Below are 14,418 nucleotides of genomic sequence, written 5' to 3'. Positions count from 1 at the left end.
ATAAGTTTAACGTTCACCAGTTTAGCTCTAATCGGCTGAACCCTCACCAACTTAACACTCGACGGTTTTAATTTTACCATTTTTGTACTCTATAAATTTTAACTTCATTGTGCTCATGTCTGTCCACGTTGGTCAGGAAATATAAACCTTTTTGCACACAAAAAAAGGAGAAAAAAAAAAAAAAAAAACTTGGTACAAAATGAAAGATACTAAGGACGATGTTCTAAATTTCGTATCAGACATTAAGAAAATTGAAACATGGAAATACATTTATGAAGAAAAACTGAAACTTTTTTGTTTGAAAAAATTAATTCAAAAAGAAATGATAATGACAAAAGTTGATAATGTTAATATGCAGAAAGATGAATGTACAGATGAAAAAAATAAAAATATAAATTTAAAGCTAGATGAAAAAATAACGACGCAGACTCGTGGTAATACAAATAAAAGCAAATTATCTTTTTTTCTAAACTCGCCATTATTTTATGATAATTATTTTAACTTAAAAAAAAATGAAAAGAAAGATAAAGCAACAGGAAAGGGTGAAAAGGGGAGCTTGTTAAGCTCAAAGCGCTATGCGTTACCCGACAAGTGGGGGAACAGTGCTCAGAGTGCAGACAAATTGGACAGCGAGCACAACGAGTACAACCAACACAACCAGCATATAACTGATGACAGTAAAATAAAAGAGCCATATAAGCAGGAAAATGTGAGGAACTCTGAAATGGCTAATCAAAGGGCTAATCAAATGGCGAATCATAATGATGACTCAAAAAATGATGAAAATGAAGAGTGCATAAGTAATTCTGTCAGAGGGGATAAAAATAATTCGAAAAATAAACATAAAAATTGGATTGATGAAGGAGGTCATAGGAAAGACATAGACAATAGGGATAGTGCTAAAAATAATTCTCATAATGTTAGGAATATTAATAGGAACATAGCAAAGATTAATTTATTTTCTATTCGAAATATCCCTAATGAAAATTGTGCACTTAATGGTAATAAGGATGGAAAATATGAATATGTGGAAGGAAGTGAAGCAGATAATTTGGATTACCATAAAAATAATGTTTTCACTTTCGATAAAAATGAAAAAGAGAGTGATAAATATGGTGCTTCAAAAAGAGAAAAAAATTGTAAAAATAAGAGTAAAGTGAAATTTAATTTTAATAGTGTTACTACGTATTATTATAATTATGAAAGTAATAAGCGCGAAAATGAAATAGTGCATGATTACACCTGTCTTAGTAATAGGTGCGCAAAGGTTAGAAGTGAATCGTTGTATGGGCACCCTGATAAGAATGGCTACACTATTAAAGATGAGGAAAAGCAGAAGCAGGGGAAGGAGAAGGAATGCCTTACAGCTGATAACAAAACACGTCGTTGCAAAAACGTCAGTATAAAAGGAGAAGATGAATCCGAAAAAAAAAAAAAAAAAAAAAAAAAAAAATAATAATAATAATAATAATAATAATAATAATAATAATAATAATAATAATAATAATAATAATAATAATAATAATAATAATAATAATAATAATAATAACGCAAATATAATTATAAATGTAAATAAAAATAATAATGCAGATATAAATATAAATGTAAATAACAATAATAATGCAGATGTGAATATAAATAATAATGAAAAAGGGGGACACAATTCGCCTAAGAAGAAAGCACATCTTAACAATTCTCTCAACGGAAACCATGTACATTCATGTAATTACCAAGAAGAATATGCAGGAAATGTAAAGATGAACGAATGTTATAGCAGTTTCTGTAGATTATCAAGTGATATTCAGTATAATAATGCACCCCAGTCAGACTATTTAGAATTTATAAAAGCTATGTTTATTAACATGCCCTTAGAACAAAAAAAAATATATTTCGTGGAAATCAGTAAAAAAGTTAATGCCATGATAAAGGAAGAAGTAATTAAGGGTATACCGGATCATATAAGGGGTTTTGTGTGGCAAATACTGGTTCAATCATACGCCTACAGAGAGGGCGATAACAACGGTAGTAGTAGCAGAAGCAATGTTGGAAATAATGCTAGACGAAATGATAGAAGTAATGATAGAAGTAATAGAAGCGATAAGGGAAGTGGCAGTTATAACAGGAAGGACGATAATAACAGGAATGAAAGGAGCAGCACTGATCTGGGAAGGGGCTACAAATACTACCTAAGCATAAACAATAATTACGAAAGTGCTATCAAAAAGGATATTAACAGAACGTACCCGAAGCATATTTTATTTAAGAATAATTATGAAAAAGGTCAGCAAATATTGTTCAACGTTTTAAAAGCTTATAGTAATTACAATAAAGATTTAGGATATTGTCAAGGAATGGCTTTTATTGTAGCAACGTTTATATTATATATGAGTGAAGAAGATGCATTTTATATGTTAATCGCTTTATTAGACAAATACAAACTGAATGATCTGTTCTCCTCTGAAATGCCTTTATTAAATGAATACTTACATATTTTTGATAAATTATTATACTATACGTTTCCTAAAATACATAATCATTTACAAAAAGAAAATGTACATTCCAGTATGTATGCATCTCAATGGTTTGTTACTCTCTTTTCATACAATATCAACATCCTGTATGCGGTAAGAATATGGGACATTTTTTTTATAAACAATTATACTTTTCTTTTTAAAGTTTCACTTGCATTTTTTAAATTACAAGGTCATATTATTTTAACCGAATCATTTGAAGATATACTAAACAGATTAAAGGTTTTGTCTAAACATGTCGAACTGGATATGCTAATCAAAACGGCTTTAGAATTAAAAATAAAGAAGGGGCTCATTCGAAAAATTTCGTTGGAGTATAAGAGTGCAAAGGTTAGGGAGTAGTACCTGGGGGCATCTCCCCTTACCGTGTCTATATATGGGTGAGTATGCGCGTACATACGTATGTATATATGCTTGCACATAGAATGAATCTCAGCAGGACGGATGAGTTAACGAGAAATAAAAAAACTTGACGAGTTGTATTAAAAAAAAAGAAAAAAAAAAAAAAAGCTTACTAACCTGTTACATGCCGCATACTGCAAGGGTATATACGTGTAACATTTTTTTTTTGACAAGATGAACATATCTTCGATGTACATATTTTGCAAATGGGTGAGTGGCGTATAAAGCAATCACTAGAGGATTTACTGAAAGGTAGATGAAGTTTGAGGAAGGCGAAAAATTTATGCTCATACACATACATATGACGCATGCACACATTATAGGCCTTAAAAGTCCAAGAAGTCATCGGAAAAATCGTCAAATGGTAGCTTAAAGTCCTCGATGAAAAAGGAGACGAACTCTATAAAAATGGTAAAGAGGAATAAAAAAAATGTTAACATAACAACACTATTGGCGTAAGTATAATAGACTGAAACGAATTAATAAAACAGAACAACGGTATAAAACAGAATAAACGTTGGTCATCCAGATAGATTCAAATAAATTCGAGCAGATCATTCTTTGTTATATTTATCAAGCACCATCCATATTCCATAGGTACTGTTTTGCGTCATCATTATACAAATTTGGCAGTGATGAGAAATTTTTTTTTATGTTTTCATTCAAATCAAAAATATTCTGTTTATCCTTGTTGTTTTTAATAAAACAGCATAAACTTAGGACGTTTATGTACAAGTCCCACACCTGTGCAAGTGGGTACGTTTCATGGAAGGGAAAAAATGAAATGAGAAGAAATGAGAAGAAATGAGAAGAAATGAGAAGAAATGAGAAGAAATAAAAATATATGAAAAGAATGTAAAAGAAAAGTAAACATAAAGCATAGAGATTGAAGAGATCAACAATGTGACAGAGAATTTTTTAAGATCGTGCATATTTGGTTAAAGGAGAGGATTCCCAAACAATTCGTTTTTTTCTTTTTTTTTCTTTTTTCCAAAGGAAACACATATCATATATGTGTATATGCGGAAAGAGCGAAAGCAGAAAAGAGAAAAGAGAAAAGAGAAAAAACTGTTCATACGAAATGGTGTACTTCATACGTGTTGGAAAAAAAAAAAAAAAAAAAATTTTAACAAGCACGTTTCCTTTGGGCGCTTACCTCGTCCACATAGTTACACTCGCCCGATGATACTCCTTTAGGGTCTTCTTTGCTATATTCATAGAAATAAAAATCATCATTTATAATTTGATTATGTAATTCGCTGAAATATAATATTTGGACTTTATAAATTTCTTTTATACCACCCAAGTGTTTTATGAAGGAAAATATATTACTAGTCCCAACACACTCTAATAGCATAATACCATAAATGTTTACCATAATACAAACACCTGTAATAGGTCCATACTTTTCCTTAAGATCAGCCTTCAACGTTTCAATGACTTTTTTTTTTTGATTTGCATTACATGGTATTTTAAAAAGAATTAAAAATCTACTACAATACTTTTCCTCTTTTAATTTTTTTTTAAAAATGCTAAATAAAGAAATATTGCTTTTTTCCTTTTCACTCTCTAAGCTGTAATCTGTTGTGATATTCACAAACGTATCATCCTTCAAATCATTTGTGTTACTGTACTCTTTAAATAATATATTTTTATTTAAAATTGTCGTTATTTCTTCATTCTTCTTTTCTGTTAACACCGTCTTTTTGATTTCGTTCATTTTTTTGGTATACTTTGATGGGCTAAGGGGAAGGAGAGGGTTGGATGATGCTCACTTTATATGCCTTTGTAGTACACATATATCTATGAATATGTATGTATCTATGTATATATACATACATGCATACATATGCATATATACATAAATATATAATATGTGCTCATCCGCTTCATGTATGTCGTATGGATGATCAACATGTTTAGGATTTTTATACACATAACATTTCTACCACTAGAATGTTAAAATAACATACAAGTTTTATGCCGTATTTTCGCAAGGGGAGGAGAAAAAAAAAAAAAAAGGGCTCGTCTTTTTTTTTTTTTTTTTTTTTTTTTGTTAACTTATGGCTAAATTTGCATGTTTAATATCATTAACATAGTTATTATTTAATTTCGATTAAGTTAAATTTATCTATTGAAAAATATATATATATATATATATGTGAAATAAATGTGCAAAAAAAAAAAAAAGAAAAACACACACAAATTTGTGTAATATGTATACCCAAAGTTTGCGTAAAAAAGTTGCTATAAAATAAGGAGATATATACATATATATACATACATATATACATATAACAACGTTAATAAACAAATAGGTAAAAAAATTATTAACAAAATTAACAGTAAAAAATATAAAGTAAAAAAAAAAACGGTCTTGAAAGCTAACCACGATTTCGTGAGCACATGTGCATACGAACACATATATATATATATATACATATACATATAACACATGAACATGTGCTCGCATAACTCTCATTTATGTCTGAATTACTGCAAGCAGTCAACAAAAAAAGCCGAGCCGATTTCCCCTTAATCGTGCTTTACCAACCATTTCACAGGGCACTATTTCTTGAAAAAAAAAAAAAAAATTAAAATAAAAAAAAAAATAATAAATAATAAATAATAAATAATAATAATAAATAATAAAAAATTAAAAAAAAATAAATAAATAAATAAATAAAAAGTAAAAATTAAAATAAAAATAAAAAATAATAATAATAAATAAAAATAGAATTTTCTTTTCTTTTTTTTTGGCGATTCCAAGGGACGTCAGTACCTAAGTCTCCGGCTGTGAAACTGTGCACATATATATGCGTATGTGTAAATGTATATGTATAATGTATATATATAAATATAATTATATAGATACATATACATATACATATGTGCATGTGCACACGTAGTCATATATGGACACGCTGATCATTCCCCTGCTTCACTGTACACCCTTCACATCCGCCGCTCGTACAGATCCCGAATTATGGGTTTAACAAAGGTATTATACATATTTTCATCTAGTTTGCTCATCCTTATAACTTTTCCTTCATATTTCCTATTAGACATGTTTATAATACTCTTATCAACTGAAGCAGCATTTTCAAATTCAATTACAACATCACCTACATTGAATGGAGTAGTTTGTGCATATTTCTGCGTAATCAAAATGGAATTAATAATTATACCTTGCGTATGAAAACCATCTTTTATATCCTCTAAGATGGAAGAGTAATCTTCATGATTAATTGAATTTGCAGAAACGATTTCTAATACTCTTAAATACTTTGTTTGTATATTGTTGTACTCAAGTGAGGTAGGATCTGTTGAGTCTTTGAGCACAGAAGGTGGAGGGGCACCAGGGGGGGGAGGTGGCTTATTATATAAATTGCCAGCAGGGTTTATACTATTCACGCCGCTTATGTTGTTCACACCGCTTATGTTATTCACACCGCTTATGTTGTTCACACCGCTTATGTTGTTCACACCGCTTATGTTGTTCATGCCGCTTACACTGTTGGAGCTGATAGTAGCTAATAAATTATTATTATTCTTGGCCACTGCTTGAAGAAGGGTATTTTGATTATGCTTTACTGTATTTGTAGAATAGTCATTTGGTCTTGAGACCTTAAGAGTAACCCCTTTACATAGCATACCATCCATTGTTAATGCTCTTTCTGTTTCTTCTACAGTGGAAAATTCAACAAAACCATAATTTCCTTTATCTTTCGCAAACCAAACATATAAAACAGGATTAACATTCTCATCATTACAATATTTTCTTTTTTTCATTTCATTCCATACTATCTCTTGGAAATCATTTTCACTTAATCCTAAATGAAGTGGTAGATTACCAAAATAAAGCCTCCTTAATTTTCTTGTAGAATTCATAACTGCAGGATCTAAATGAAAAACATTTGACTGATTTGTTTTTGCAACCCACTGAAAACCATCCCAAAATACATTTGTTGTTTCATGACCTTCCATATCGGCTAGCTTTTTAAATCCTCCTGCTTTTTTAATGCATTCTGCTTGTAATTTTCTTCTTCTTCTCTCCCTTGATCTAGATCGTTCATGGGATGATGATAAATTTCGATTAAGTTTACTGGACCTTTTCTTTCTCCTGTCTTCCTTCTCACGTCGTTCATGTCGTTCGCGTGGTTTACGGTTATCTCTTTCATGGCTATTTCTTTCTCGACTATTTCTATCGTGGCTATTCCTTTCGTATCCATTTTTTCTATCACGTCCTTCCCTTTCGTAATCATTCCTCTCTCGGCTATCCCTTTCTCGGCTATCCCTTTCTCGGTCATCCCTTTGACGATCATCCCTTTGACGATCATCCCTTTGACGACCATCCCTTTGACGACCATCTCTTTGACGATCATCCCTTTGACGACCATCCCTTTCTTCTCTTCTTCTTCTCCTTCGTCTGTATTCGTCTGAGCTGTTATGCTCACTAGACTTATCGGATGTTATTACAGAAGAATTAATATCAGATGTACTTTTATCCTTTCTTCTTTTTTTTCCATGCATGTGTTTATTTCCCTTTAAATCATTTTCTAATGAGTTATGTTGTACCCTAGTAGAACGTGATATACTCCTCTTTGTTAATAAAGAGCTACCTCTTCCATTTTCCTTTACCCTCCTAAAATAGAAGCCACGGGGAATAAAAAAGAATTAGATAAGAATGTGGAAAAAAAAAAAAAAAAAAAAAAAAAAAAAGAATAATTAAACAAGAGTAACAAAGAAAAAAAAAAAAGAAGAATTAGACAAACGTAACCTAGAAAAAAAAAGAATAATTATACAAGTGTAACGTAAAAATAAAAAAAGAATTTTGTAACAATATGGTAAAAATAAAAAAAATGCCTCATTTGTGTTTCACGAACATTTATGCAAGCATATATATTTAAACACGCATGCTTATATTTGTACATATTGAACCCCCGTGTTATTCGTACGTATAATATATTTGTATGCATAAAGGTATATACACGTGTATATGTATATTCCCAAATATAAGGATAACTCATTCACCCATGCGACTTTGAATTGCTATTGAATATCTTTGCACAGGATAAATCAAAAAAGAGCAAAATGATCTTTTCTTTGTTGTTTTGGAGAAGGTGTACAAACCACCGTTGAGAAGCGGTTCCACGGATGTACATATAGGTATGTACATATACATAAATATAATACTATTGTAATAATGTTATATTACTCGCCCTGTATTATTCTGATGAGTATTTGCTTGCTCATAATGTTCATACAAGAATACGTACATATATATGTAGGTATATGAAAATACGGACATACATTACATATGTATGCATACATGCATAAACATACATATATGTGTACATACAAACATTCGTACATACAAACATTCGTACATACAAACATACGTACATACAAACATACGTACATACAAACATACGTACATACAAACATAAGTACGTACAAACATACGTACATACAAACATACGTACATATATATATATATATATATATATATATGCATATATATGCATGTACTTATTATTCTGTTAACACCTTTCTATATCTTCTTCGCCCTTGAGGCCACTCCTTCCTTTGCTTACTTCGGACTCATTTTTAGTTTCCCTCCTTCTATTTTCCTCAACTTTCATTTTGTAATTCAACTTTATAAAAAAAAAAAAATAAATAAATTTTAACTAAATAAACGACGAAAGAATAGCTGGAAAAAAATAAAAAGGACTACTATTACATATAATAAAATTATTTAGTTTCGTTACTCCTCTCCTCTTTATGAACGAAAGCTAGATTTGTCAGTTCGTTTAAATACATGATAAAAAACAAAAAAAATGTATATACATGCTTTTTTTTTTTTTTTTTTTTTTTTTTTTTCGAACATGTGAACATATGCGCTTTTGTTTGTGCTTATACGTATATGTATATAAGAACGCATTTAATTTAGTAATAGCATATTTATGAAGGTACGTATTTACGTATTAACGTATTTACGCATTTACGCAGGTACGTACATACGAAAGCACCTATTTGTGTAAGCCTTTATTATATTTGTATATATTTTATACTATATGATAATATTTCAGTACTATTTTCCTCGTTCGCTAATGAAAGCGTCAATTCGAATATCTCTTCATTTTATGTAAAGCACTTTTATGTTTACTTGTATCTGCGCCTTGTAATGGCCTATTTTACGCGTACATTGAACCGTTTTTGTACGCAAAAAAATGTATATACATATGCATACATACATGTATGAACATATATACGTGGGTAAACACGCACGTACATACACAAAATTATAGGGCATGTGTTTTCCCTCTTGTGCCGCGTTTATTTTAAAGATCGGATCGAACCAAAAACAAGGAGCCAACAAATTTTTCTTATTTTGGCGAATGTGTACAATGACAGTTATAATTTAATAGAACAAATGAAAATGAAAATAAAAAAGAAAAAAAATTTTTAAATAAAATTCTTATATGAAGGGGACAAATGTTAAAGTATGAGTATATATATCTATTGTATAATTACTTAAGGGGATGGGGAGAACTAATAAATAAAAAAAAAAATAGTTCATATGAAATATAAATGGAAAAAATAAAAAAGGAAAAGAAAAAAGATAAAGGGCAGGAGAAGGCGAAGGAGAAGGACAAGGGAATGAAAAAGAAAGATAATAAGAAATAAAAAAAGAATGAAAAAAAGAAAGAAAAAAGGGGATAATAAGCCAGGAAAAATATAAAAATATATGAAAACATATGGGGAATATTCTCGTAAAAGGGGGAATAAAATATAGCGAATTATATGAAATGAAATACAGAAGGAAAAAAAAGTGAAAACAAATAAAGAAAAAAAAAAAAGGAAAAAAAAAGGAAAAAAAAAGGAAAAAAAGAAAGAAAAATAAGAAGAATTAAACTATTAATACATTAATCCCCGAGTTATGAAATAAATAAAGGAAGTGTCTCTTTCTCAAAGATACTGTCTTTCTCAATTATGCTATTTTCTCGTACAATGCAATCAGTTAACTGTAGATGGTAAAATTCATATATATAATGAAATATAATTTTGCAATGATATTTAGGGTAGGAACGTTTAGTAATGGTGTTCTCTGAATGTATGTGTGTATGTATGTATGTGTGTATGTATGTGTGTATGTATGTATGTGTGTATGTATGTATGTGTGTATGTATGTATGTGTGTATGTATATATGTATGTATGTATGTTACTGGAAAGGGTGCATTTGACAAAATTTTCGCTTAATTAAAATTTTCTCCATATTTTGAGTAATTATTTTACTTTATTTATTCCCTTTTTTTTTTTCTTTATTTTTTAATTACCTTGCAATTATGCTCAATAACGACATTTTGGCAAATAATACAATTCTGGATAGTGCAGTTCTCATTTATAGTTATGTTGTCCATGCATATACTCCTGCTCATTGAGGAATTTTTTTTTATCTTCACATTTTTACCTGTGCACGTGGAAAATGAAAGTAGAGGGAAAATAAAATAAAAATAAAGCAAATAAAATAAATAAAACAAATAAAACAAATAAAACAAATAAAACAAATATAACAAATAAAACAAATATAACAAATAAAACAAATATAACAAATATAACAAATAAAACAAATATAACAAATATAACAAATAAAACAAATATAACAAATAAAACAAATAAAACAAATAAAACGGGGAAAAAAAAAAAAATATTAAGCTGAACTTATATATTTAAAAGGGTTAAAAAGTGCACAGTATCCGTAATAACAAAAACGATAACAAAAGAAGAGACAACAAGGACAGAGAAAAATGTGCATACAAACGTGAACGTACTTAAGTATGCATGTACATATGCATGTACATATGCATGTACATATGCATGTGCATATGCCTGTACGTATATATATGTGTACATAAAATTAAATAAAGCTAAACAATCGAGGAACAAACGAACTGTACCTAGGACTGATTTTTTCAAGTGTACGTTCTCTTCATATTCAAATTGGCTGCTTATTATACAATCCTTGTACTGAAATCAAAAATATGGAAAAAAAAAAAAAAAAAAAGAGGGAATGAATTCTCCCTTGTTGTATGCTTAATAAGTACGTACATGTACCCATACATATATATATTATATTTTAGTTTCCCTTTTGTGCACTCACGACTTGATTCTTGTCGCTTAGGAGAAAAAAACAATATGGCGGCAATACGTTTTTAAGCTGATCGTGTCTAGAAACACAAAACTGAGAAAAGGGAAAAGGATAAAGGGGAATGGTGAGAGTTAACAAAGGTACAAATTACGTTAAAATTAAATTCATTTTTAAAATTAAAATTAAAATTAGACGCAAAAACAAAAGGGGTTTCACTTCTTGCGCAATCGAAAACAGCATAGTTGTTAAATCTTCTTCGTTTTTTCACCGTCATATGCGTACACACACATGTACATATGTATACAGACTCCCATATATTTGTACACAGACGCCCATATATTTGTACACAGACATCCATATATTTGTAAACATACACCCATATACACTTGCATATATTCTTACGCACCAGTAAGTTCGCTTTGAAAAAATTAGGTATGCTGTTGATCCTCTGGCAAAACCCATTCGTCTTCGGCTGCACGTAGCAAACAACGCTCTCGACATTTTCATGCTGCGTGAAAGGGAGATGTGGAAAAAATAAATGGTGGAATCATATATATGAGTAGGTATTATACGCAAGTGTATACATGTGTGCGTATATGAACGCATGTGATTTATGTACGTTTGAGCTCACTCTCAGAATGGAAATTGGACTGATACCAATTTGTTTTTTTCCTTTTTTGTTCATTTTAGTTTTCACTTTTATGTTCATTATCAGTACCTTATCAACCAAGTTATCTATGATCTTGTCCTTTCTTCCTTCTTTGTTAACATCTTCTCCCTCCTCGTATTTATTAATCAACTTCTTGTACATGTTAAATTTAAATTCGGCTTCTAAGTAGTACTCTGCATTTTTTCAAAAGTAGTGAATGGAATATATTAGTCGGTAACACATATGCATAAATGGGTATGCGTAAATATGTGCGCGTATGTACAGACACACATTTGAGTATATATATGTAGTAATACATCCCCATGTACGTCTGAATGTTATACTTACCTGCCGCCCTTCGCGTGTTTTGTATCTTCACTAGATAGGGTATCAGATCATACTAAAGGGATATAAAAAAAGTAATGTAGAATGTGTTATCAGGAATATACACACATATGTGTGCACATATGTGTATGTATGTATAAATGCATGTATGTATAAGTGCATGTATGTATAAGTGCATGTATGTATAAGTGCATGTATGTATAAGTGCATGTATGTATATATATGCGCATGCATTGAGGCACCTCCGCTACCATATGAATCTAATGCATTACAAACCTTGATGCTCGAGAAATTCTTTTTATTTTCCATTATATCAAGTACGTAATTTTTAAATATATACACATGACTGTCTATCAAATCTGTTTTTAATATAAATTTTTTATGAAATAATAAATTTATTTTGCTAATTTTTAGCTTTCCATTCTGTTTCATTGATAATGTATCTTTTATGCTAACCACTTTACTATTCTTATCAATACAAACCCATACATTGTTTTCTAAGTTTGCATATTCATCTTTTATTTCTTTTTTTTTTTTATTAGAATTTGGTTCACTGTCTTCCAGTAATAATAAAGCGCATATGGCGTTCTCCCCTCTAAAAAGGTCTGTAGCATTGAGGGATGGGAAAAAACATAATAAAATAAACAAATAAGTAAAAAAGTAGATTAAAAAACGAACGGATTGATAAACAAACAAATGGATAAATATATAAATAATTAAATATAATAAAGGAGAAGCAGAGAGGAGGTATCAATACCATAATCATTATAGTACTGCTAACACAAGCTGCGGGGATGTAATAAAATGGGAAGGACTTACTTGCCAAGGAGTGGAAATCGACGAAGCCCAGGATATCGCAGTTGACTACTATGAAGTCGGACTGATTGGATGAAAAGAAGAGAAATACGCAAATGAGCTCACACATAGACAAATGCATTGAGCATGTAGATCACACTCAACGGTTACAGCGTCACAGCAGTTCTGCCACATATTATTATTACTATTACCATTGTCATTACTATTATTACTATTACCATTGTCATTACTATTATTACTATTACCATTGTCATTACTATTATTACTCATATTATTATTATTACTATTATTACTCATATTATTATTATTATTACTATTATTACTCATATTATTATTATTTTATTTTTATTTTATTTTTATTTTTTTTTTTTATTTTTCCTCTCCATCCCGTTTTGATGATGTACCTTTTATTCTTTTCTTTTTACCTTTATTTTACTTCTTATCTGGAGTAGAGACTGAATGGATCCCACTTCGTGGTTACCACTAGTTGTACAAGCTTCAACATCTATGCAATAATTATTTTTATTTTTCTTATCATCAAATTTGTAATTATCCGGGAATGTATCATTTATATATGTAACCATATCTTCATAGTACTTCTGATTCACCACAATAGTAATATATTTTAATTTTTGTTCAATTATATTTTTAAGAATATAATAAATCATACATCTATTGCTTATCTTTATTAATCCCTTACAAGTACTATCACATAATTCACTCGAAAAATGATTTTCATCATTTGTTAGTATCACCACTTGGAATTCAACGAACGTTCCAAGGGGCACCCGCGAATGAGTTGCATTTGACATTCTTCCTAGGGACTACAAATCAAGCAGAGAAAATAAGAGAAAAAAAAAAAAAAAAAAAAAAAAAAAAAAAAAGGAACACAGAAGATGAAGAGAAAGCAAGTACGATAACCCCCCCCCAAACCAAAAAATAAAATACTAATATATGTTTACCTCCATTCGAATGGCACCCTTACATGACGCTAAAACACTCAATCGAGCATTCAAAAAACAAAGGAGGAAAAAATAAACAGATAAATAGATTAACTGATAAATAAGTAAGGAACGAAACATATAAACATAGCTTCCAAAATAGAAATATAGAATAATAAAGAGTATTTTATGAACATGTAGCAAAAAAAATAAAAAAAAATAAAATAAGAAATACTGTAGAGTGAAAAAAAAAAAAAAAAAGAAACTAAGCATACATAGCGTAATGTATGAAACATACAAGAATCTTCTTTTTTTTTTTTTTTTTTTGTTCTTTTAAATATTTGATAGTACGTTTTAAATGTTCTTTCATATACATTTCTGTAAATAGTACAAAAAAAAAAAAAAAAAAAAAAATAATAAATTGAAATAATTAATTATCTTCACCTTCACAGATTTTTCTTTTTATAACAACGAACGGCTTTGCGCTTGTAGCGTATGTACGCGGGTATATGTATATGAAATACTTTTATATTTATGTTTGCATGTAAGTATGAACGTACGTGCGTGAGTATATTATATAT

At 29.6% G+C, this 14,418-nt stretch overlaps 4 protein-coding genes across 4 annotated transcripts; 1 reads left to right on the top strand and 3 right to left on the bottom strand.

The window, feature by feature from the left end:
- Nucleotides 1-199: 199 nt before the first annotated feature.
- Nucleotides 200-2,873, top strand: PmUG01_12038400 (conserved Plasmodium protein, unknown function; the record flags this gene model as incomplete). The annotated part of the gene is made up of 2 exons (XM_029006592.1): nt 200-1,267; nt 1,410-2,873. 2 exons carry the CDS (start codon nt 200-202, stop codon nt 2,871-2,873), a joined length of 2,532 nt encoding a protein of 843 aa, XP_028863065.1.
- Nucleotides 2,874-3,259: 386 nt separating this feature from the next.
- PmUG01_12038300 (conserved Plasmodium protein, unknown function) lies at nt 3,260-4,653 on the bottom strand (the record flags this gene model as incomplete). The annotated part of the gene is made up of 3 exons (XM_029006591.1): nt 3,260-3,333; nt 3,515-3,677; nt 4,090-4,653. 3 exons carry the CDS (start codon nt 4,651-4,653, stop codon nt 3,260-3,262), a joined length of 801 nt encoding a protein of 266 aa, XP_028863064.1.
- A 1,235-nt stretch (nt 4,654-5,888) lies between these two features.
- Nucleotides 5,889-8,578, bottom strand: PmUG01_12038200 (RNA-binding protein, putative; the record flags this gene model as incomplete). Its single annotated transcript, XM_029006590.1, has 2 exons — nt 5,889-7,578; nt 8,484-8,578. The coding sequence occupies 2 exons, from the start codon at nt 8,576-8,578 to the stop codon at nt 5,889-5,891; spliced, it is 1,785 nt and encodes a 594-aa protein (XP_028863063.1).
- Nucleotides 8,579-9,874: 1,296 nt separating this feature from the next.
- Nucleotides 9,875-13,708, bottom strand: PmUG01_12038100 (translation initiation factor eIF-2B subunit gamma, putative; the record flags this gene model as incomplete). The annotated part of the gene is made up of 10 exons (XM_029006588.1): nt 9,875-9,961; nt 10,275-10,408; nt 10,896-10,965; nt 11,099-11,179; nt 11,493-11,594; nt 11,805-11,929; nt 12,084-12,135; nt 12,357-12,685; nt 12,900-12,960; nt 13,322-13,708. 10 exons carry the CDS (start codon nt 13,706-13,708, stop codon nt 9,875-9,877), a joined length of 1,428 nt encoding a protein of 475 aa, XP_028863062.1.
- Nucleotides 13,709-14,418: the final 710 nt, after the last annotated feature.

Source organism: Plasmodium malariae (genome assembly GCF_900090045.1).
Source record: "Plasmodium malariae genome assembly, chromosome: 12".
NCBI classification, from domain to species: Eukaryota; Apicomplexa; class Aconoidasida; order Haemosporida; family Plasmodiidae; genus Plasmodium; species Plasmodium malariae.
Note: the sequence above shows the minus strand (reverse complement) of the source record. Positions and strands in the feature narration are given on the sequence as shown.